The sequence below is a fragment of the Etheostoma cragini genome, chromosome 8, assembly GCF_013103735.1.
Source record: "Etheostoma cragini isolate CJK2018 chromosome 8, CSU_Ecrag_1.0, whole genome shotgun sequence".
In the NCBI taxonomy this organism is placed as follows: Eukaryota; Metazoa; Chordata; class Actinopteri; order Perciformes; family Percidae; genus Etheostoma; species Etheostoma cragini.
The window spans coordinates 1,825,292-1,847,581 of record NC_048414.1 but is presented as its reverse complement, the minus strand read 5'-3'; the positions used below and the strand labels follow the sequence as shown (position 1 = coordinate 1,847,581).

The 22,290-nt window shown below is 43.4% G+C and overlaps 1 protein-coding gene across 1 annotated transcript in view; it reads right to left on the bottom strand.

Moving 5' to 3' along the window:
- Positions 1 to 2,744: 2,744 nt before the first annotated feature.
- cadps2 (Ca++-dependent secretion activator 2) overlaps positions 2,745 to 22,290 on the bottom strand; it is a 159,242-nt gene continuing 139,696 nt past the window's right edge. The window contains exons 19-25 of the mRNA XM_034879016.1: positions 19,896 to 20,052; positions 15,008 to 15,149; positions 13,029 to 13,148; positions 11,155 to 11,184; positions 7,719 to 7,874; positions 7,104 to 7,251; positions 2,745 to 2,798 (exon numbers count right to left, since the gene is read on the bottom strand). Of these exons, the coding sequence (XP_034734907.1) occupies positions 2,745 to 2,798; positions 7,104 to 7,251; positions 7,719 to 7,874; positions 11,155 to 11,184; positions 13,029 to 13,148; positions 15,008 to 15,149; positions 19,896 to 20,052 (807 nt within the window). The remainder of the gene's footprint in view (positions 2,799 to 7,103; positions 7,252 to 7,718; positions 7,875 to 11,154; positions 11,185 to 13,028; positions 13,149 to 15,007; positions 15,150 to 19,895; positions 20,053 to 22,290) is intronic.

The window sequence follows — 22,290 nt, the reverse complement described above, 5'->3', positions numbered from 1 at the left end:
CCCCCCCCCCCCCCACACACACACACACACACACCCTCCCAAAACATATTCATGGCCTATTCATCACCTTTTCCCTTGAAGGAAGGAGAGGAAAAAAAAGGCTGGGGCTGACGCTGAATGGCAGCAGCAGCAGCAGGGGAGTTCATCTCTGGGCGACAATGCCCTTTCACTGGCCGTCTAAAGAACACCCAAATTAAAAATTTCAATCAACAAAGCGTATAGATCGCTGACAAATTGTGGGTCCAGGAGGTCACCGCCGCCAGCCCCAATGTTTTTTTGTTTTTTTCTTCCACAACTCTGCAAAATGGCAGTTCTCTCTCTCTCTCTCTCTCTGTCTCTCTCTCTGTCTCTCTTTCTTTCTCAGCGGCCGAATCTTTCTGGCGAATCTTGAGAGCTCTTCGTTTTTGTCCCTCCTTACCTCAATTAACATTGCTGCTTTTTCCGTCTTTGTTTCTACAAAAGCTGGCATAAAAAAAGCAGAGGAGCAGGAGGAGGAGGAGGAGAAATTGTTTGGTCTTTGCCATTGGTGCAGCATAAAAAAAAAAAAAAAGAGAACAATAAGAGCTTTTAAAAACATTATCTGGTCGTTGAGCTGCAGCCGCCGCTGCTACTTCAGCTCTTTAAGATGTTTTAGAGTCTGAACCGGGTCACCCCCCCCCCCCCACCCCCCAACGACACTATCTAAATGACAACAGCAATAAAAAGACAGCCGACTGATTAGCATTGTCATTGATTTCAGCTGATCAGCCCAGTTTAACAGAGGCTCTCTATTAGCAGAATTAATTTATCCCGTAACAGAGGAGTTTCTGGATTAAACTGTCAAATGCAAATTGTTCCCAAGTAGTCTGCTCGCTTGCCAGTTGAATCCCCAAAGTCCGCAGCCAGTCGAAATCTGGACGCCCCTGAACAAGAGGTGAGAGTGAAGAGGGGCGGCAGAATTTGTCGCAGAGGCGTCGGAAATGGCCAAAATGATTTGCTGCAGATCGACAGAGTTTAAGAGCTGTGGCGTAAAACTGACCACACAAATGGTCTTCAAGAGTTCTTCGAGGACTTCAGCCTGTTGGTCAAGGGTCAGAGGTCAGGAGGCCTCATTCACAACACCTACCGGCAAGGGGACATGGACGTGCATCAACTGAACCACATTCATGGGAAACTAGAAAAGCACTCGAGGAGCGGAGAAGTCTGCCCGATCTAATGCAGTGTGAATTTTAGTAGTAGGAAAATAATTGTTACGTTTATTCCAACACCACGTGAAGGCAGCAAGAAACTGCCTTTTTTAACTTTTGCACAGATGGCACGGACTGACTGTTTCTAAGATGGCTTCCTATCGTTAAATATGACCAATAAAAGGCTCTTAACCACAAAATACATGGCCGTATTGTGGCTAGAGAAGAGGACCATTTAAAGAAATCTGTCACGTTGACATCAGCTACAGCAGAGATTAGAAAAAAAGAAAGAATTTATTTTACGTACTGTACGTAATAGCTCATTATTTGAACATCTGACCATAGCTGTGTTCAAACTCTGCGTCCCTCATTCACTTCCTCCTTATTCTCTGTATAGTATTTATATTAACTATATAATGGAACGACCAAACCACATTTCGGACACTACATTGAAAATACTGTTGCGTCACTAGATGCGCTGGTTATTTGTGTGACGGAGATGGGCGTTCCCAGCATCATGTTAACAAACCAAAACAAAAATACTTCTGATATGTACCTAAAACACACACACAGCACTCAGGAGAGGAGTAAAAGGTTGCATGTTACATTTCCACCGTTTAGAAAAAGAAGCCCGCTCCATTTTTCCTTTTTAGTTTCCGTGGGTGCTTCTGCTTCTTCTTCTCCCCGGGGAAAACATGGCCGCGGTGCATTGTGGTATAAGGGAGTACAATAGAAGAGAATTTCAACGCCGTTGCATAGAGGCGAACACACTATACAGAGAATTATTTCTGTGGTGGGGAACGCTTTCAAACACTGATTTTGGAACATTATATGTCAGAAAACAAGGAAAAGCATAATGTGTCCCCTTTAAGTTTTCACCTGATGCCGATGACATGACGCTTTACATTAGCAGAGCCCACTGCAGGTGCACTAAAGGGCCGAGCACTTCTAACACACTAACATCGGATTAGCCACTGTCCAATGGTGGACTGCAACTACTGTAAGTATATATTTACTCAAGCACTGTACTTAAGCACACATTTGAGGTACTATTAATTTACTAGTGTCTTTTCTTCTACTTCTTTCAGATGGAAATATTGTACTTTTTTTACTCCACTGCATTAATCGGACAGCTTTTGTCACTAGTTACTTACATACACAACACATGTAGTTTATAAAATGTTTAGTTAAAAATTAGACAACCCAACAACATAACGGCTTACAGCAGAAATGATTAGACCATGAAAACACACGTTTGTTTGGCGGCTTTTTCAACCCTTTGTTTTATGTCCAGTTTCTAAAATGTGAGGATTTTTCTGCATTGAGTACTATTACTTTTAACAGTACACATACATTTTCTTGATGTACATACTTTTACTTAAGTGATATTTTAAATGCAAGACTTTGACTTGTAACAGAGAATGTTTACAGTGTGGTTTTAGTATTTTTTGGATGTGAATGCTTCTTGCACCACTCCCACATCAATAGAAAACATCAAACTAAAATCTACCTCTGTGTGCTATGACTCCGGTTCTTTCATTTAGAAGGAGTACGATTTAGAAACAAGAAAACCTTTGCTTAGGTGGAGCTTGTGTGACAGGAAAAACAACAACTTACCCATTGTTTGTCAATCTGGGATTCAAACGATGTTCAGGACGAATGAAGACGTGGGACAGGGGAGAGGACACGAGACAAGGACAAGGAAAAAAAACATCATTTTAATAAATTATCAGTGATTTCATTTTTTATGATTAAAAATGACATATCCCCAGAAGTTATCATGAAGTATCTTTCCATTAATGTCTTCAGTCTTTCCTGTGGGTTTTACATTTCCCATTTTCATCATAGGTTTGACAGTAAATCAAATATTCCATGTCAAAAGTCACCAGACACACGCTATATTGCGACACTGAACGAGAAAGAGGAAGAGTCACAATTTGCAACACATCTCTGAGTTAGAAATTAAACTTTATCAAGTCAATAAGTTCCTGTGGCTCCTGAAAAATCTCCTTTTTTTGTTGGCTGTTAAAATCAAAAGGTGTGCAACGAGCAGAAAGCAGACAAGTCATAAAAGCTTTTCTCCTTTTTGAGAATGCATGTTGACGATTTGGACAAAATAATGTCTTCAATCAAACACTCAAACCTTTAATTATCAAGGTTAATCACAAGCTTTTTGTGGCTGAATCGAGTTCAGTCCGACAACGTCGTCAACCCGAGGGCGTGTCGCGTTAGGAAACCCAGAAGGACCGAAGGAAATCAGTTCGTCCCCCTCGAGTGGACACACACAAAATTCTCTATTAGTTGACATCTCATTTCAACCTGTTAATCTTTATTTATGACATTTTGTGCTTGGAAGGCACTCTAAAAATCTTTGCTGATGTAAATATGTGATCTCTGTGTGTTCTGAGTTCAGATATTTTGTTAGTTGGCACCTAAACGTGATGGCCTCTGAGGTCTAAGGGCATTTTTATGTCTTTTTAAATTCACATTTTAAGGGTATTTGGTTATAACATGATCCCGATGTGTTTCATATCATCACTTTACTATCTGTAAATGTGTTTCTGAGCAATGTGTAAAGAGATAGTTTTGCCTTCAGCAGAAAAGTTGATGTTTGCTTTTTGAAATCTTTTCAAACCCCTTATGAAAACAAACCTTCACTCAATTGTTTTGTGGCTCGAAACCAATTTCTAAAAGTCTCGGGTTTCACACAAGTAGCGTGTTATATGAATATAATAGTAAAAAAAATGTCTAAAATGAAATTTTGTAACAACGCTTTTTTATTTGTTTGGAATCGCCCGTGCGTCTTCTGTCAGAGGGTAAAATCAGGGAGGGGAAAAGACCTTAAAGCTCTGGTTCTGATGCTTTAAAGTGTAGCTGTATGAGCTACTTCTGCAGGCAGGAGTACCAACGCAGAAGCTACGCAACGTCTTGCTATGGACGTGGGCAGCAGATAGACATCTTAGACACCTGAACACATCTATATCAGTTCAAGTGTAGGGCTACACAATGCAAGGAAGATATGAAATAGGTGATACCGTTGTTGAATGTAGCGATAACAATGTTACTCGTGATAAATAAACAGATATTAAAGTGTACTCAGTTCTGCATTTCTGCTGCTTTCAGTATTCTGCTAAAATACAACAAATTGTTTGTTGGATTTAAAACAAAAGAAAGGAAGTCATTTCCAACAACCTTGCATTGAACAAATTGAACATTGAGTTGAATATAAAAGGCAGCAGTAAAGAAATGATGACAGAGAGGGAGTGAGTCTGGGAGCCAACACTTCCTGTAGCACTAACACACTCATTTCCACACACAAAGTAAGTGTACATTTGGTAGCTGCAGTGCTAGTTGTGCTTTACGTGGGGAGGAATAAATCACTGCAATACAATCTTGAGCGTGTGTTGATGCGTCTGTCAGTGTTCACTCCCTCGCGGCAGCACTTTGTTGGACTGTTTACAGTCATATAACCAAAAGATGGATCCTGGAGTTCATTCAAACCTTTAATTAGTTTAAAACAGTAAGACATTAATATGTCTTTTTTTAAATCTGACTGAAAGAGACAACTGTATTGTTAAGTGCAATTATTTCTGAGACCCTTAGAAGAAAAATTAGGAATTTCAACTCTACCTGTTGCTAAACTGTTTATACTGAGACCCGCCCCCTTTATTTTCTCTTTTCATTGCAGTCACTGGTCTTGCTGTGGCTGAAATTGTCTTTGTTTTTGCATTTCGAAAAAATTGTGTTTGATTAAACATGTCAAGGCAACACTCAAACCAGTCTCTGTGCGGATCCTCTGTGGGTGTGTGTGTGTGTGTGTGTGTGTGTGTGTGAAGCTGGAACACAGAGTGTCCTCCTGCAGGCGGGTATTCGGGAATGAATGCACCAGACAGTGTTTTTTTTTAGTTTTTTTTTAACAGCGGTGGCTTGTTGGAAGCTGGAGAAGAAAGCAATCTGAAGGGCAAGAGAGCAGCGAGCTTAGCTCTCTGTCTGCGGCCAAGGGTTTCGCTCTCAGCGAAGCCAAGGCCGCCCGCCTCGCACGGGCGTCACGGTCATCCATTTAACAGCTCGTGTCGAGCGTTCGGCTGTTTTCAAGTGAACACAAATACACCTGAACTGGCCGCCTGCTGCAATTTTTGGGGAGGGAAGGAGTCACATTTTTAGTGGCTGCTCTGACAGTTTGACTCGACCTGTTCAGTGGGAGTTTTAAAATAAAAGACGACTAGGGTGTTGTTTTTTTTAGAAGCTGACACACTTCCGCTCAGCGAGGGATGAGTCTCTGATGGGAAGCCGTGAGACGCAAACTGAAAAATACAGACCGCCCGTCCGTCTTAAGTGATTTAGCCAGATTTTCAGCCAAGACTTGTTTTTCTACAAACAAAGGAAAATATTCTGCCAACGTGAAGAAGATTCATTTTGTTCAAGTTTTTCTTATTTTTGAGGTTATTTCTAAAAAATGAGATATTGCCAGGATCAGCGGCTGGTTATGATATCAGACCGAAATCAGTTAGTTTCAGTGCAATTAAAAAAAAAAAAAGATTCAGTCACAAAGACGACATAATTCAGCGCAGAGTTCAATCTTTGGGTTATTTTGCTTATGTAACATGTCTTCTTCAAAGACTACTGGAAGTAAAACATCCAAACTGAGGTTTTAGTGCCTGTTGATTTCTACCTTAATTCACCAAAAGATGTAATTAGATAATGCCTCAATTGCATATTTAAACATTGGAAATTCTGAAAACTTGAAATACAAGAATAGTTTTCCTAGGATCTATAGTTAATTTTTACATTTTTTAACTTCTGATACGTACCAAATCCTTTTCTTTTTTATTAGTATGAATATAAGCCTATAGAATATAAAACATCCCAGTATAAATATGCAGCCTGATGTACATTTCTGTTGGATCATTCCCAAGTACATTCTACATTATTGATGCTCTTCTGAATATTTTCAAAACTTTTATGTTCAAATAAATCTTAAATTTGTTCAATAAAAAAAATGTTGGAAATGATTTCCTTTCAGTTGTTTTAAATTCAACAAGCAATTTTGTATTTTACTACTGAAACGTGCAGAACTGAGTAACTTTAAGTACACAGTTTGGATATTGCAAGTAATATGGTTATACCGATATTCAACAACGCTACCACATATTTTCTTCACATCATGCCGCCCCAGTCTATACCAACGACGTTCCTCTTCCAGGATTTATCCGGTGCCGCCGGCAATTCTGCCGGATGTCCGTTACCTTCCTCTGTCTTTGCATCTGCCCTCTAACCTCCGGTGGATTTCTCAGGACTATGGTTACCTGGTCCTCAGATCTCTGCAGGGTAAATCCAGACAGCTAGCTCGACTATCTGTCCATTCTGTGGACTATGGTTACCTGGTCCTAAGATCTCTGCAGGGTAAATCCAGACAGCTAGCTAGACTATCTGTCCAATCTGAGGACTATGGTTACCTGGTCCTAAGATATCTGCAGGGTAAATCCAGACAGCTAGCTAGACTATCTGTCCAATATGAGGACTATGGTTACCTGGTCCTCAGATCTCTCCAGGGTAAATCCAGACAGCTAGCTAGACTATCTGTCCAATATGAGGACTATGGTTACCTGGTCCTCAGATCTCTGCAGGGTAAATCCAGACAGCTAGCTAGACTATCTGTCCAATCTGAGTTTTCGGTTTCCCGACTTAAACAACTTTTAAACGTACACATGTTCCACCAAAAGTGGTGGAACATGTTCCTTCCCGAGGCTATTGTGCACCATTGCTCCACTCGGTGCTTAGTGCCGCCCAACACAATTGCGATTGGTTTGAAGAAATGCCAATATACCAGAGCACGTTATTCTCCCATCCCAGAATGCTTTGTAGACTAGCAGACCCTCCTCCACAGCGCTTTGGAGGAAGGTCTGGCAATGAGACACCATTTGACCGTTAGCTTACCTCCTGACCGGTGTCCAGCACGCAGAGCTTGGAGCACTGCTTCTTGGCTTCCATCAGCAAGTTGAACATGGTGCAGACGGACAACGGCACCCGGAAGTCCGTTGACTTACTCGCTTTCTGCATTTTGGAATCAAATGCAGATTTGGTTCTGTGGAGGGCAAAAACATAACAAGAGGTTTGTACTGATGACTGTTGTTGCTCAAAAAAGGGCTGAAATGTACCAAATGTTCTGTAGAACTGAGACACATTTTTGTGAAAGTTTATGTTAAATTACAATAAAGTCCACAGAACTAAAAAGGATTTGAGTAACGCGGTTATGAAGCTTTACAAAGGCAGGTTAGATTTCAGTTGTTGAGCTTTTAGGATTTTTTTTTAGGTTAGAAATGAGTTTGCTTGGTTTTGTTTTTGAGCTTCTGGAGGTCTTGAACTCCGAAGCCAATTACTGGAGCTGTGTGTATTTAGTCGGTGGTGTTCTATCTTTATGGTGTAAAAAAATAAAAGGGATTCACGTTGGTAGATGTGTGGCAAAAAAAGAAAATACGAAAGAATGAAAAGGATCCAGACAGATGTGAACCCAGAGGTCCTGATCCAGCTGTGGCGACCTCTCAGTCTGACCTCTTGACACAGGCCTCCATCATGTCGCTCGCCAGCAGCTTGAGTCTCTGCTCCAGATGTTTGGCGAACTCAGGCTCCGGCCAATGGAGGTCCAGCACGAACATCTGCAGAGCATCCAGCTTCCAGAACAAATCCTCCGAGGTGGCCGAGCCATTACTGCAGCAAGGAGGGAGAGGGTTACTGACCGAATGTCATGAAGACAACAACAACACCACAATTATTCACACTGAGCTTCTGTGGTTTCTACAAGGATCTTCTACAACGCTCATTTGTTCCACACAACTCTTTTACGTACTAGTAGTCTTTTCCAAACCATACATCAGTTTCTGATGTACGATCTAACACAGTGGATTGAAAATGACACAATATTTTTGTTGTACTGCACATTGCTGCAGATCCTCCTTTCACCCTGTGTGTTTGGGTCTCTGTTTTAACTCCAGAGTGAGACATCCGACTTCTATCCTATCTTTGTTGGAAGCCGCACATGCTCAGTAGCTCGGTAAGATCCCATCAGCTAGATAACTCTAGGGGAGACTTCTAGACAAGGAAGCCCTTGTGGAAAACCTACACAACAGGGACAGGAAGTAGTTCTTCTGGAGATTATGGTGAACTAGTGTGTGTTGTAGCAGTGTTGCGCCATTGAGAACGAGCTAGTATGCTAGCGCTAGCATGCTACAGTTAGCCACCTTGTCTCGGCTATAAGCCGTGCAGATTTTAACCAGCTGACCCGGAGACTGAAGGCAGGTCATTCAGAAATGTTTTTATAATATGGGCCCTTTAAACAACTCTTAGGTGAACCTATTTGCATGTTCCATTTTTAGAGGAAGAGAGTCTCTAAAACTCTAAACTGGAGTTGCAAATGACAGCGGCTTGCACTAAATAGCTGATGGGCCATTGATGAATACTTTAAAGGCTTTACAGTTTGCAGTTGAAAGAAACATTTCAAACTGTTTTTGTTAAATACTGTATTAGTCTGTAATTTCTAACTAATATCTTTGATATGTAGTTTTAATTTGTTTCCTGGAAACTAAATACTGTTATTAGGAAATTGCAGACCCATAGACTAAGGTCTTACTGAACATTTTTGTAATTTAAGTAACAACCAAATGCACGTCATCATTTCAAAATGTCATTCCATGTTTGCTTTCTAGAGTTGATTTCCTGACAACATGGGTCCTAAACACAACATTTTTAGCAGCTGAAGATCAAGTCCAGTATATCAAACTCATCAAAAAGCACAAGTTGTGGACTGATGGATTATTACTGTGCAGCAAACTGATTTCCAAAGATGGAAATAAATCTAAGTAGTAAAAAATGAAGGGCAGAACACTTTTGCATTTGTATTTACACACACATTCACTGGTTTGATCCTTCCTTCACTCGCAATCTGTGCAACCAGCGGTGACAAAGATTAACATCACGAACGCTCAGTATCTTATCCCCAGAAAAATAAATGAAAATGAGTGCATTCAGCTTCTTCAACAGGTTTTTGGGCGCAGAGCTGTGTAGTTTTCAGTCAGTAAACACAGCACCGGCTGAAACAGAGACAGATGGACGTCTCCCCGCCTTCTCCCCTGCGCACAGGTTACACAGCAACACATGGCAACGCTCGCCGCCACCGACATCCAAGTGTACAACCACCCGTAGGATGGAGGGATGGAGGGGTGGAGGGGGCTTAAAACAAGCAGCACTCACTCCCTCACTTTTCTCACTTCGCCTTTAAAAGACTGTTACCTTAACAAGTGGCGAACAGGAATAAACGCTTTGGGCTGAGTCCGCGGTGCAATTAAACACTCGGCGGCTATCCCCCTCATGTCTAATTAGTGGTGCTCTTCTCTGAGCGCGCTCCGCCCTGCTCCCCGGGGAACGGGACAATCCCACTCGCCCGTCTGTGCTCGCTAATGAAGTGCCAGCTTTTCTCTTTTTTTTTTCCTTCATTTGATCGAGGAGGGCCAAGTGAAGTGAGGTAGAGGAACAGTGTGGTTCTGTGTTGTGGGAAAAAAAAAGGCTGGGGGAGTCGGAGTGAGGAGCCTTTTTAAGAAATGCAAACAGCCTCCTGGTCGAGTGTTGGTGCAGTGCCCCCCCCCCCCCCAACACGGCCACCAACGCTGCTGCAGACTCACTCACTCTAAAACAGACTGTCGGACACAGTCAATCATATAGAAATGTTTCTGAAAGCGGGCTGAGTGGCTGGATTCAGATCAAACCTCAGATCTCTCACTGGTGTCTCAGCTGAATCTACAGCACAACCGCATCCAAAGATCAGTCTCAAATTTGTTTTTTTAGTCACTGTCCAATTATCTTCTACTGTGACTGTTATTGCCACTAATCATTCTAACCCCAGCCGGCCCGTCAGACACCGCCTACCAAGAGCCTGGGTCTGGGTCTGTCCCAGGTTTCTTCCTGAAAGGGAGTTTTTCCTCACCACTGTCGCACTGTTGCTTGCTCTGGAGGAAACTACTAGACCTGTTGGGTCCATGTCCAGAATGAGTGACGACTGTCCATCACAAGATCAGATAGTCCAAGCTGTCTTCAAATGTCTTGTTTTGTCCGACACATAACCCAAAGTTTATCCACTTTATCAATGATATAAATCACAGAAAAGAGACAAATCCTCACATTTAAGAAACACAGAGAACGATTTCTGCTCAACAATTGACCTAAAGTGCATAACATGTCATGTTTTGGTTGTTATGTGTTTCCTTCTATGCACATTGCCTGTTTTAAGGCCCGATCCCAACAGCATTTAAAGCGAAAACTTTTTGCAACAGCATCACTAACTGTTAAAGGAATGGCTGCGGTCAGTGGATTTGTTTGACACATAGCAGCCAGCGGTTACAAGCAGTCTCGACAGTCCTGACCTTTGAAGGTCGTAAATCGAGAAAGCTATCGTAGCTGATTAGCTGTGTGTCACCATCCAGTTTAGTTTGAAGCTCCTTTGTCGGAGTAAAAACTGCTCCACTCAAACAAAGTCACACCAGAGCGGTTTCTCTTGCTTTTTGGTTGTTATGTATGAATTTTGGCCAGCCAGGAGAAACAGAGGGATGTGGGTACTGGATTCTTGACAGTGAAGGGAGGGGGGGGGGAATGATACAGCAAAACCAAGCATGTCTTTTAGACTACACAGATCTTTATAATTTTTTTTGTGTTCGACGTGCTACAATTTATTTGTTTGTAAAAGGTACAACTGGGATTTTACACTTTAAATCGTACAGTTAGATCTGTTAGCCAAACACATAAGATAAAAAATCCACACGAACATGTACTTTCTTTAGTTCCCAGGTGAGCAATGACATCCTTAAAATCAATTCTACCCTCAAAACATGAAAAGTCAGGGAGGATAACATGTTCATGACACTCATGATTATTCCCTCCATTTAGTTTTCTATGTTCTGATACAGAGGGACGAGTGAAAGCAGAACTTCTCCCAACTTACAAGATGTCAGGTAGATTTATCCCTTGCAAGCTGCAAAAGAAAATTGACTTGTGTTATTATTACACCGATATGATTCACACTGCACAGCACAAGGACTCGAGACACACCCCGCATCGCAAAATCTTCCCCGAGTCTCTGAGGAACAATCGCATGCAGGCGGTGCCCCGCTGACAAAAGACCCGCAGTGTCACGGAAACAATTTGGAACCACAAACCTCCCTCTCCAACGCCGAGCCTGGCTCAGGCGGACGGGAATGATGCCGCATGCTCTTCAGCTCACTCTCAGAGAACGGGAATGAACAGCATGAGGCAGGTTTTGTGGATTTCAATAAAGTATTAATGTACAAACGTTCAAACTTGAGCAGGGTTTTGTGTGTGTGTGTGTGTGTGGGGGGGGGGCACAACAGCACACACAACCAGTGGAGTTCTGACTGGAGAAGTTTCCCGATGTGATAATTCATTTTCAGTGATGTGGACTCTGTGACAAGCATGCAGACGGATGGATGGAAACAGAGCTGCGACGTGACTGATGAGCATTCGGGACAGACAAGAGGACAGTCCTGGCTAGAGGTCTTCACCCACACTTGAACCCCGAAAACCAAAAGACCCAACCTGAACAGACCTGGGTGTCAATTCACGACTAAAACATGCATACGCATTCTTTTCCCATTTGTGAAACCGCACTCGACGCCTGAATCTATTTTATGGATCTGGGCATGAATCCATATTATATGAATATCGAGATATGAGGCCAGATATCAAAGGATGTGTTCCTGCTTTTACAGGCTGCGTTACGGTAAAGAGATTTCCTGAACTCACCAGAGTGTTCTACCTGGTCTTTGATTGGCCTTTAACCACGTTGTTAAAACCACAGTACGGAGGATTGTTTACCGGTCGACTCTACAATGTTGTAACAATTTCGATTTTTAGATTTTTGATCAAGAATATCGCGATATTTGATTTTCTCCATATCGCCGGGCCCTAATCTCAATCATTGTGGATGTGGGCGCACATGCATGCACTTCATTTCCACTCCCAAAGGTAGCTATGAAAGGATGTAGAAAGCGCCCCTGAACATGTGTTTGCATGTCGATACTTGTCACCGGAGCGCCACTCGCAAGACCTGTCGATGCAAAGTAGGGCAAAAAAAGTGCTATTTACACAGACTGTCTGGGTTTATTTGTGGGAAAGGCGTATGGATGGTATAAACATCTGATCCATGGTGTCCCCAGCAGGTTCAGAGCTGGAGAGCGTAACAGACCAGGAGATCTACGCTGACTTCAAACTAACTGGAGGCAAGGTCTGGGTACCGAATTCAATTCTTCATAGGCACGGACCCTGCTTAGTTTTTAATACTTAGGGAGTAAATCTCACAATGGCGTTCTCTGTTGAAAGAAAAAGGTTAAAGGAATGGCCATTCAGTGTGTTTTCAACCCTTAGTTGAACAGAGAGCGCCATCTCGTGAGCTCAGGAAATAAAGACAGGGGTTCGCGAAGCTTCATTTGACCATCACTACTAGTAACGTCTGTGATTGGCTGTCCAATGTTACACGTCGTAGAGACTCTACGTTAAACAGAGAGACGGGTCTCACTTAGTAGGTAGATTAAAAGATTTGTGCCATAATGTGCAATGTTTGGATTTCTTTTTGTTAAAGATTTTACAAAATTGGTATTGAAGAAAGTCCAGGAACCGGCATCAAAGCCGCGTACCCAGCCTTACTGGGGGGAGAACATCAGGTCCTAGTGTCGTTGGGTCGGTTTGGGTTTCTTTGATTGATGCATACCGTCTTGAAATGCGGGTGAGATTGATCACGGTAAGAACGTCTTAGACCGCGTGAAGCCCTCTAGCCTGGTCTTCCCCTCCCCTCATACATACGTGTTCTCACACAGCGGTCCCATCCAGGCGGGTGCCGAGAAGCTGGGCATCTGTGGCAGCGTGAGAGGGAGGCTGGGGACTTTGGGAAGAGGGACGCTCGCTAGATTGTTAGTCAACGACCTGTCGGATCGGAGTCAGCGGCCAGGTCAACGGATGGCGGAAAAAAGGAGAAAGAATGGAGGAGAAAGAGAAGAAATAAAGACAGTAACAGTGGGCGTTCGCCGTGGTAACATGTCACAATTGTTGCGTGCAATAACTGCTCAACAGAAAACCCCGTTAAAAGACAGAAAAGCCACTGCTCACTTCCATTCATTCAGTTTGTTTTTAGTTGCACATTGCTCTTGACTGCCGCGTGTCCTTGCTGTCTTTTACAATCTGCTCTGCCTCCTTTTGTTCCTCCGCTGTCCTGTGGAGAATTTGCTTTGTTTCGTCTTTTATTGTTTCTGTTGCATTCACACGGCCGCCAGTATCACACGTCAACAAACCATCGCTGCTGAGAATAAACAGACGATGAAAAGCTCGAGGGTGTTTTAAGCCCCCCAACGTCGACTTCCAGGCTTCCAGCAACACCAGATAAAAAAGACAAAGAGAGACAACTCAGACTAAGTTCTTGTAAAGCAGAGGTCTTTGTTTTTTAAGCCAAGGACCCCTTAGCTGAAAAGAGATGGAGCAGGGGCCCCTTACTACATGTGTTGTATAAAAATTAAGATGCATATTAAACTGGGCCTACAATAACATATAAGCCATCATACATAAGAATAATAGCATAGAATACTAAGCTATTAAAATAATAATTGTTGCCATTATTCTATAAATCTTTTTTCAATGTTGGATTCATGTCTAGACATTTTTGAAGAAAGAAATTAAACAAAATGAACAATAATTTGGAGGGAATTTCTTTTCTTGAGGGGAAAATCAGTGAAGACTTGTTCAGAATATCGGTCTTGAAAAACACATGGAAACTTACTAACGGAAGTAATTTATCACTTTAATGCAAATGGTGGCTCAAATGCCTCTAAAGGTAAAAGCTGAATTGTACAACCTGTGTCCCTACAGTATATCTTCTCTAGCCGTGTAGACTTGAGATCAAACTGATCTCAGTGCGTCTTTTAAAATGGGGGGAGAAATATTGAGTGCCACAAAGTGTAGCGACAGTTTCTCTGTCTCTGGGTGAAACATGTTGCATCGCCTCGTTGCTGACAGGCGCAATACACGCACCCATGTAAAAGGGATGCTACAGACCCAAACAGTCTGAAATCTAATGAGCCTACACCAGAGGTTTGATCACACTTTATGCAGAGTCTAAACCCGGCAGCGTCTTAAGACATCATTGCGAGTTGACGATACACTCTCTCGGTAACCCTCATGACCTTCACCCAGCCTGGCACACAACTTCATCTACAGGAACCCGTGCCACTGGTGGAGTTACGCAACGTTCTGCAGCACGGGGAATGTATTTCACATGCACATTTTACTACTGGAGAGTTTTAAAGTCTATAAGTATTATTTACCCCGAACAGTCAACGGTACATGGGGCGGCTGTGGCTCGGTGGTAGGAAGGTCTGTAGCTCGATCCCTGGCTCTTCATGCTGTACCATGTTGAAGTGTCCTTGGGATAGACACTGAACCCTGAGTTGCCCCTGATGCTGCACCATCGGAGCGTAAATGTGTGTGAGTGTGTATGTGATGAGCAGGTGGCACCTTGTACAGCAGCCTCGGCCACAGCGTGTGAATGTGTGTGAATGGTTCCTGTATGATGTGAAAGTGCTTTGAGTAGTAGTTAAGACTAGAAAAGCGCAATATAAATACAGCACATTTACATTTACAGACATTAGCTGCACCTAGCAAGCAACATAAACACCAACTACATGTGCTCTCTCTGTGTGTGTGTGTGTGTGTGTGTGTGTGTGTTCTCGTGCATTAACAGCTCCACCTCTGACAGCAACTCCAGTTATTACAGGTGACAGGCGGACGCTTACTTGACGGACTGCCAGGTCTCCTGCTCAAAGCCGCGGTGGATGGACTGGGCGATGGAGGACTCCATCAGGTCGATGTAGCGCACCACCAGGGGGACGAACAGGTCCTGCAGGTGTTTGTGGAACATCCCATTGCACAGGTGACCTGGAAAAAAGAAGACCAGGTGAGCCAACGTAAAACCCTCTCAGACCCTGTTCAATGAAAACTTAAACAGAAAATCTAGATAGATATCAGTTCTATTCTACTAATCAAACATCCATCCATCTTCATCCGCCTATCCGGTATCTGGTCGCGGGGGAAGCAGCTCCATCAGCACGTTCAAACAGATTCGTTTGATTATTTTTAGCAAGACAACAAGATCCAGGGTGCTCAGGATGTTCAGTCAGAGGATTGAAGGTGCTCTTTGGGGCCGGGAATTCAATTAAGTATATAGAAAAAAAGGAAATCCAAGGCACTCTACCTCAAAATTAGGTAGGCCTAGAGAATGTTGTAAATGGTGGAGTGGCTTTAGATTTCCTATTTTTCTTGTTTTTTACTTCAGTTTGCTATTGGTCTGGTTCATAACGCAGCATATTTACACTGTGGTGTGTGTACGGATTTAACAATTGAGACAGGTGTCTGTCGGACCGGCTCCCCCTGTTCACTGTGTGCAGAGCAAAGCTTCATATTGCTGGCATCAGTCATTGACCTCCAAGTCTTGGGGAAGTGGGTTTCATTTATCACAGAGGCCCTACTTTAACTCCATCCCACACTTTTGTTGAACCTGAGTGCGAATTACCGCTCAATTTACATCACGTGTGAATTGTCGGCTTATTCCTTTACCTGGCCGTTCTCTCTATGGTGGCCGGACCCAGACTACATTCTTCAAATGCTTCTTTTTTTAACACAAAAAAAACACTTTCTCAAGAAAATGCTGAACATTACAAGCCTTCCAAAAGCAGAAATTGCCCTGTTTAAGGGCTTCAATTCAACGATTTGAATCTGACTGCACAGGTGTTCATGATATTGCATACACCCCCCCTCAAATCCCTCCATGTAGGTTTGAGGGACAGTCAAACAGATAGATAAACCCCCCAGGAGACGCTAACAGTCCACGGTGAGGAGGAGAGACAAAGACGGAGAGTGTTGGGTGAGAAGCGAGCAGGCTGCTCTCTCAGGACTTCATTAGTTATTATAATTCCTCTCGCTCTGCTCCGCCATGATTAACACTAGCCTTTTTGGCCCTCTGGAGAGAAAATGAGGAAAACGCAGCCTCCCTCGCAAAAAAAAATAAAAAAACTAAAAACGCTCGCCCTCACATGCTGACAATCAAGTGAGCATTTAAATAATCTACAGAACTGCAGAGAGGTAACACACTCGTTGGAAGAAAATCCTCAGAGTCCAAAAAGACACCCTGAGACCGGCCGAGCCGCGGCTGTCACCGCAGATGTTCGGTTGATTTGGATTGTTGATATTTGACAAAATGTTGGGATTCATCAGAGAAGTCGAGGATCCACAAGGATCAAACCTTCTTCTTCTCTTGTGTCACCCGGGCGTCTGATTGGGACTGAACTCAAACGAGTCTCTTTCCTCTCACTTCAGACGTCATTATGAAAGACTGAAGACCTCATTTGTGCAAACAGTCCAAACTACGATGGCGCTCGTTCCGTGTTGCGGCTCCGTCTATTGCCTCATTACGCTCCAATTTAAGTGGACTAATGTTGTGACACTTGGAATAATTATGATGTTAATAGAGGATGGTAATGAGGAAAAAATAAAAGATATGAGACCCACACACACACACACACACACACACACAAAAAAAGACATTTGTGGGTTCTTCACATAATGAAACAGTGAGTTTTTTGTTCCCAGCAGTGCCCTTGGTCTGTCTGTCTGTCTGTCTGTCTGTCTGTCTGTTACTGTATTTGAGCTACTTTGGCATCAGCCATGTTAAATAACGCCTCGCATCTCGCCAAGTCTCTGCTGGCTCCGAGACAAAGCCTGCGAGCCGACTGAGGGCTCGGATGGAAGGAAACAATGAGACGATTTCTTTCTCCAGCAGTCAAATGAAATCTTCAGCAGTGAGATGCAGTTTATCGGGGGGGGGGGGGGGGGGGGGGGGATGTCGGGAATACGACAACAACCTGAAACACAGCAGTGCAACACTCGGTCTAAAGTTTGCATCATCATTTCTTACGTTGTTTTGTCTATTTTTTCATTTTCTTTCCCCACACCGGAGAGACCTTGAGATGTAGAAAAGCACATTGCAGGAATAAGTGGGTGTCCAAAAAAAAAAAAAAAGAGAAAATGTTTCCTTTATTCCAAGAAATCATGTCTGATGTGTGGAGGTGTTGCAGAAAATGGTTTACTACTCATAAATCTACAATGGAAGATGGAAAAGGATTTTGAAGCAACACAGTTTCAAGTTTTCAAGCTTCCACCTTTTTAGATTATTTTTGGGGCATTTTAGGGCAGATGAAGACCTGAAGGGGGGGTTGACATGCAGCAAAAGGGCCGCAAGGTGGAGTCAAGCCAGCAGCCGCGCTACATGTAGGCGCCTGCTTTACCAAGGGAGCTTCCCCGGCGCCCACAGCTAGTTTTATCGATATATGAGCGTCAGTGGAGATTAGATTAGATAATACTTTATTCATCCCACATCGGGGAAATTCCTTTGTTACAGCAGCATTTTCTACAATGAAATCAAAAAATAAACAAGTAAAACACAGAAGAAAAACAAGCAAACAACAGACAACGTGCTGAAGGTAGACGGAAGTAAAGTGGCGCCAAATAAAGGTTTTGTAAAGTAAAATGCAGTTGCCGTAGCGCAAGAAAGCAACATTGCAGTGTAGTAAGTGACGTTAAAATTAAATTAAATATGTAATTAAAGTGATAAAGCAAAAGCAGGTGACCATAATATAAGTTATATTCACCTGTGACCATAAATAATATTGAAAAAGTAAGTACTTGTAATGGAAATATAAATACAAATAAAGATACACAGAGAGTGTGGATTAAAGGAAAAACAGGAACAGAACTACAACATTATCAGGTAGGTGTTGACGGACTGATTGATTTAACTTTCCGACTGCAGGGACATAAAAGACACTAAACAGGAAACAGGGTCACGTGAACTATGAAGCACGGAGCCTCACATTTTGTGAGTTAACAGCAGCGTGAAACTAGTAAGAGATTTATTTGGAGATAGTTTGAATCTTTCACTTTCTGATTTCCCATCAGAGAGAACGCTGACCAAATTTAATTTGGAGAAAGACTTAAGCAGAGTGTGTGTGTGTGTGTGTGTGTGTGTGTGTGTGTGTGGAGGATGATATGACTGCTGCGCACACACACTTGTTGGTCCACAGCCCACAGAAACTGGCAGAGTGAAGCTGTGATTACAGGAAGCAGAACATTATCCACCGAAGTGTTCCTGACTCCCGGTTGGCTAACGGCTCGGATCACGGGGAACCTTCTGCCTCCAACTGGATTTGCCACATTTCCACTCAGCAGATGCAACGTGCAGTTTGGAGATGTTTGCGAGTGCAACTGTAACAAGACATGTCGGAGGAGGAAAATGGGTCAGCAGACTGAGAAAGGCGTGGCCGAGGATTTTTGAAGATCACAATCTGCTCTCTTATTGAAATGTCACACTAAGCAAACTGCTTTTGAGCTTCATCAATTACAGTTTTACAATAATTTCCTTTTTTTTTTTTTTTTTATCGCTTTTTGGGCATTTAAGGCCTTTCATTGACAGGAAAGCCAAAGACATAGAAGATAAGATAATGATCACGTTAGAGTGGATTTGGTCCGTTACTTTGGCAGAACTGTGGCTGTGCAGAGACCTCTGGTTACAATCTATTGTAGCCTGACTTGTAACGGTACAGCTGATTCAGACAGACAGGCAAGGACACACACACACACACACAAACACACACACCAGAAGAGAGATGACTTTACATATGTAGAATACATTTATACATTACTGTGTCACTATATCCTGAGTCTCTCCAGTAGCCCTGCACCAATTATTACATAATTGTCTAATCGCAAACGACTTTTTCACGTACATGTGTTCAGCCAAAACAGGTTTCTTCTTGAGGAGGGGTTGTGATGGCGCAGTGGCTATGACACATGCCTTTGGCGTGGGAGACACGGGTTCGATTCCCACTGTGATCCATCAACCAATCTGTCCCCCTGCAAGACCCTCAACACCAGATTTAAATGATATTTAGCAGCTGCTCTGTCTGGTGTTTAGAACCGCCCAAGAAATGCCAATAATCCAGAGCATGTTTTTCTCCCATCCCAGAATGCTTTGTGGACTAGACCTCCTCCTCCTCCTCCTCCTCCTCCTCCTCCTCCTCCTCCTCCTCCTCCTCCTCCTCCTCCTCCTCCTCCTCCTCCTCCTCCTCAACAGCGCTGTGGAAGAAGGTCTGGAAGAGCAAGATTAATACCCAAAGAACCATCTGAGAAGCAGTCTTTGGCAGAGTGCAGTGATTGGATGAACCATCACATCCGCCATGGTTTTGAAAGAAAAGTTGCGGCCTTCTCACACACACACACACACACACACACACACACACACACACACACTAACCAGTACTCCTCATCGGACAGTGATTGGTTCGTTAAATTGGCGGTTCAGAAACAAATGCTTTTACTTACCTGAAGATATTCCTTCTTTTCTTTTTGCATTTTCCTTTTGAGTGAATTCCATGTGTACACAGTGTACCTGGTTTTGCTGGAGGTTGTGAGTGCAACGTCATAATAAACCATAATTATATACAGTATAAGAGATATAAGACTGAGGTTTAAAAATAGCTGAATTTCCCTTTCATACGCTTAAGCATTCGGCCTAAAGCAGAGCTGAGTCCGACAGCACGCGTTCCCCTAGAAGGAAAAGGTCAGGCTCACCGTCAGTCCGCAGGTAGTTGTTGAGGAGCTGGAACAGCGGGAAGCTGTCCCAGGAGTCGACAGGCTGGACCTGCAGGGCGGCGTCCATGTTGGCTCTGTACAGAGACAGGAAGGACTCGGCGTGTTCGGCCATCAGCTCCGGCCACCACGAGAAAGCCTGAAAAACACGGAGAGAGACTCAACAAGACGGCATCGGAGAAGAAGTCAAACACCTATTTAAACAAATAAAAAGGAAGTTCTGCTTTCACAAACAACACGTGTGCATGCAAACGCACGGCTCAACGCTGTGACAGCTAACAATGAATGCCGTTTGTTTAAAGTCACGTAGCAATAGGCTCGTTCGAGATGAGCCAGGTCTGCGCAGAATCGATCACCGGCGATCGGCGCCCGTTGCATGCCGGTTAGATTTGTGTCTGACTTGATCCCGACTTGCTCTGACGTTGTGCACACGTGGGCAACGGTAATCTCACGAGAGCAAGGCGGCCGCAGTTCTGAGACCCAGGCGGCGCAGTTGCTTTTCACCGACTGCAAGAGCCAGGCGGACCCAGAGCATGCTGGGAAACGCCGGCTTCTCAGCTGATTGAACACCTGATTGGTTTAAACCACGATGACGTTTCATATAAACTTTTGTAGTTTTTGAATCGGAGGGATTTTAATTGCTATTTGTCTGATTTGAAGACTTATTCTGTACAGAACACATGTTGTGAAGCTGAGAGTGACGTTTACAAGTCAGAGAAACTAAATCTGTTCAGATCACAGATCATCTCCAGTGTGTTGTTCATTAAAATCAGCAACAGACAATGTAGAGCACTTTGCCAGCTACTCTGTTATAATTAAAACAACTGGAGACAGTGTTCAAGCTGATATGTGGGTCTGATTATATTTTATTAAATTGGGATCGCACCACAGTGTTTATGTCACTTCCTGTCCAGTCTGAAGGCGGCTGGAATCGAATGGAAACTGTCCGACTTTACCGCAGCTTTCTGTCCCCGCCCCCGCTGCTGCCGCCTGCTCTCGTCCACTTTACAGGCGAGGCGCAGTTCATCTCGAACGAGCCTAATGACTCTTGTCCATCAGGAGTAAAAGCAGAAGTTAAGTTACATCATTACAGCGCGACCGAGTCAGCAGAGGGAGGAGGGCGCGGTGGACGGATACATGTTACATGTAAGAAAGCGCCGTTAGTTTCCCATTTCCAACATCTCCTTCTTTAAATCATGAGACTGTGGTGGTGGCCTAACCTCAGTCCAGCGGTTATTACTGCAACCGTGACAACTGTCCCCAAAGATTATTATTGTTTCCGGCGTTTTATTCCGGTGCAGATCGCTCCACAATCAGACTTCTTCTTCACGTCCTTCACTTTCAGTTTTCAAGCTGCAGTTGCACAATGTTTTTTTGTAAAAAGGTGTACAAAGAACTGTATTTCCCAGAAACCCTTTGGGGTGAAGTAACTAAACGTCCCCACTCTCGGTGTGAGAGGCAGGGGTGAAGCCAGACGTTTTAAACCTTCAGGGCTCAGCCCTAACCAAGAGGGGGGTCTGGGGGAGGGCTCCATATACGCCAGCTTTGTGCACTACTTTTCAAGTCATTTGATTAGAAAATGCTTAGAAATCTGTACCTCATTTTGGAAAAAACATGACAGTTTCCATGGAAAAATCCTCCCGTAGAGCAGACATTCTATTACATTTTTAATTGTTGTCCACCTGTCTTCATCGTTCTGAAACCAGAACACAACACATGTTGAGACGACTCATTTTCACTCCTAAAAAGAGGCTAACATTGTCTGATGTTAATATATTCAGGTTACAAACAAAGATAGGGTCGGGATTTGGCGTGAAACAGCATTACTCATGTACTCATCAAACCATTTTTTTGTAGAGTTCATAGATCGACTGGCAATACTCTCCCTCTCCGGTTTGGGGAAACAACATTTTGAAGTTGTTTTAAAAACCTAAAAGAGAGATCCTGGAGGGACTGAAAAGATACGGAGCTTCTGAGAAAACATTAGTGGCTGGAGCCCCACAAGCTCTGCCCCTGGTGTGTGGATGAAGGCTATGGAAGACTTTTTGGATTTAGTTTGGATCTTTCCTTTACAGAACAGAGACAGATGTTAGACAGTGTGGGAAACCAACGCAACGTACTGTAGACTCACTGTGTTGCAGATCCATTGCTGACCTCGGCACTGTAAAAGTTCTGGAAGATGTTAACGCTGTGTTTGCATTGGTTTATCTGTCTCTGGGGGCCGGTCTTACACCCATACCAAAAGTTAGACTGACACATTTTGGGCAAATCGTCGGGGTTTCTCTAAGAATTTAAAAACAGTTAATTTTGCAGGTGGGTGATCATGTTTTAAAACCAGTACTTTGTGATCTCCCCCTCTGCCTGGCATCCTGGCGGG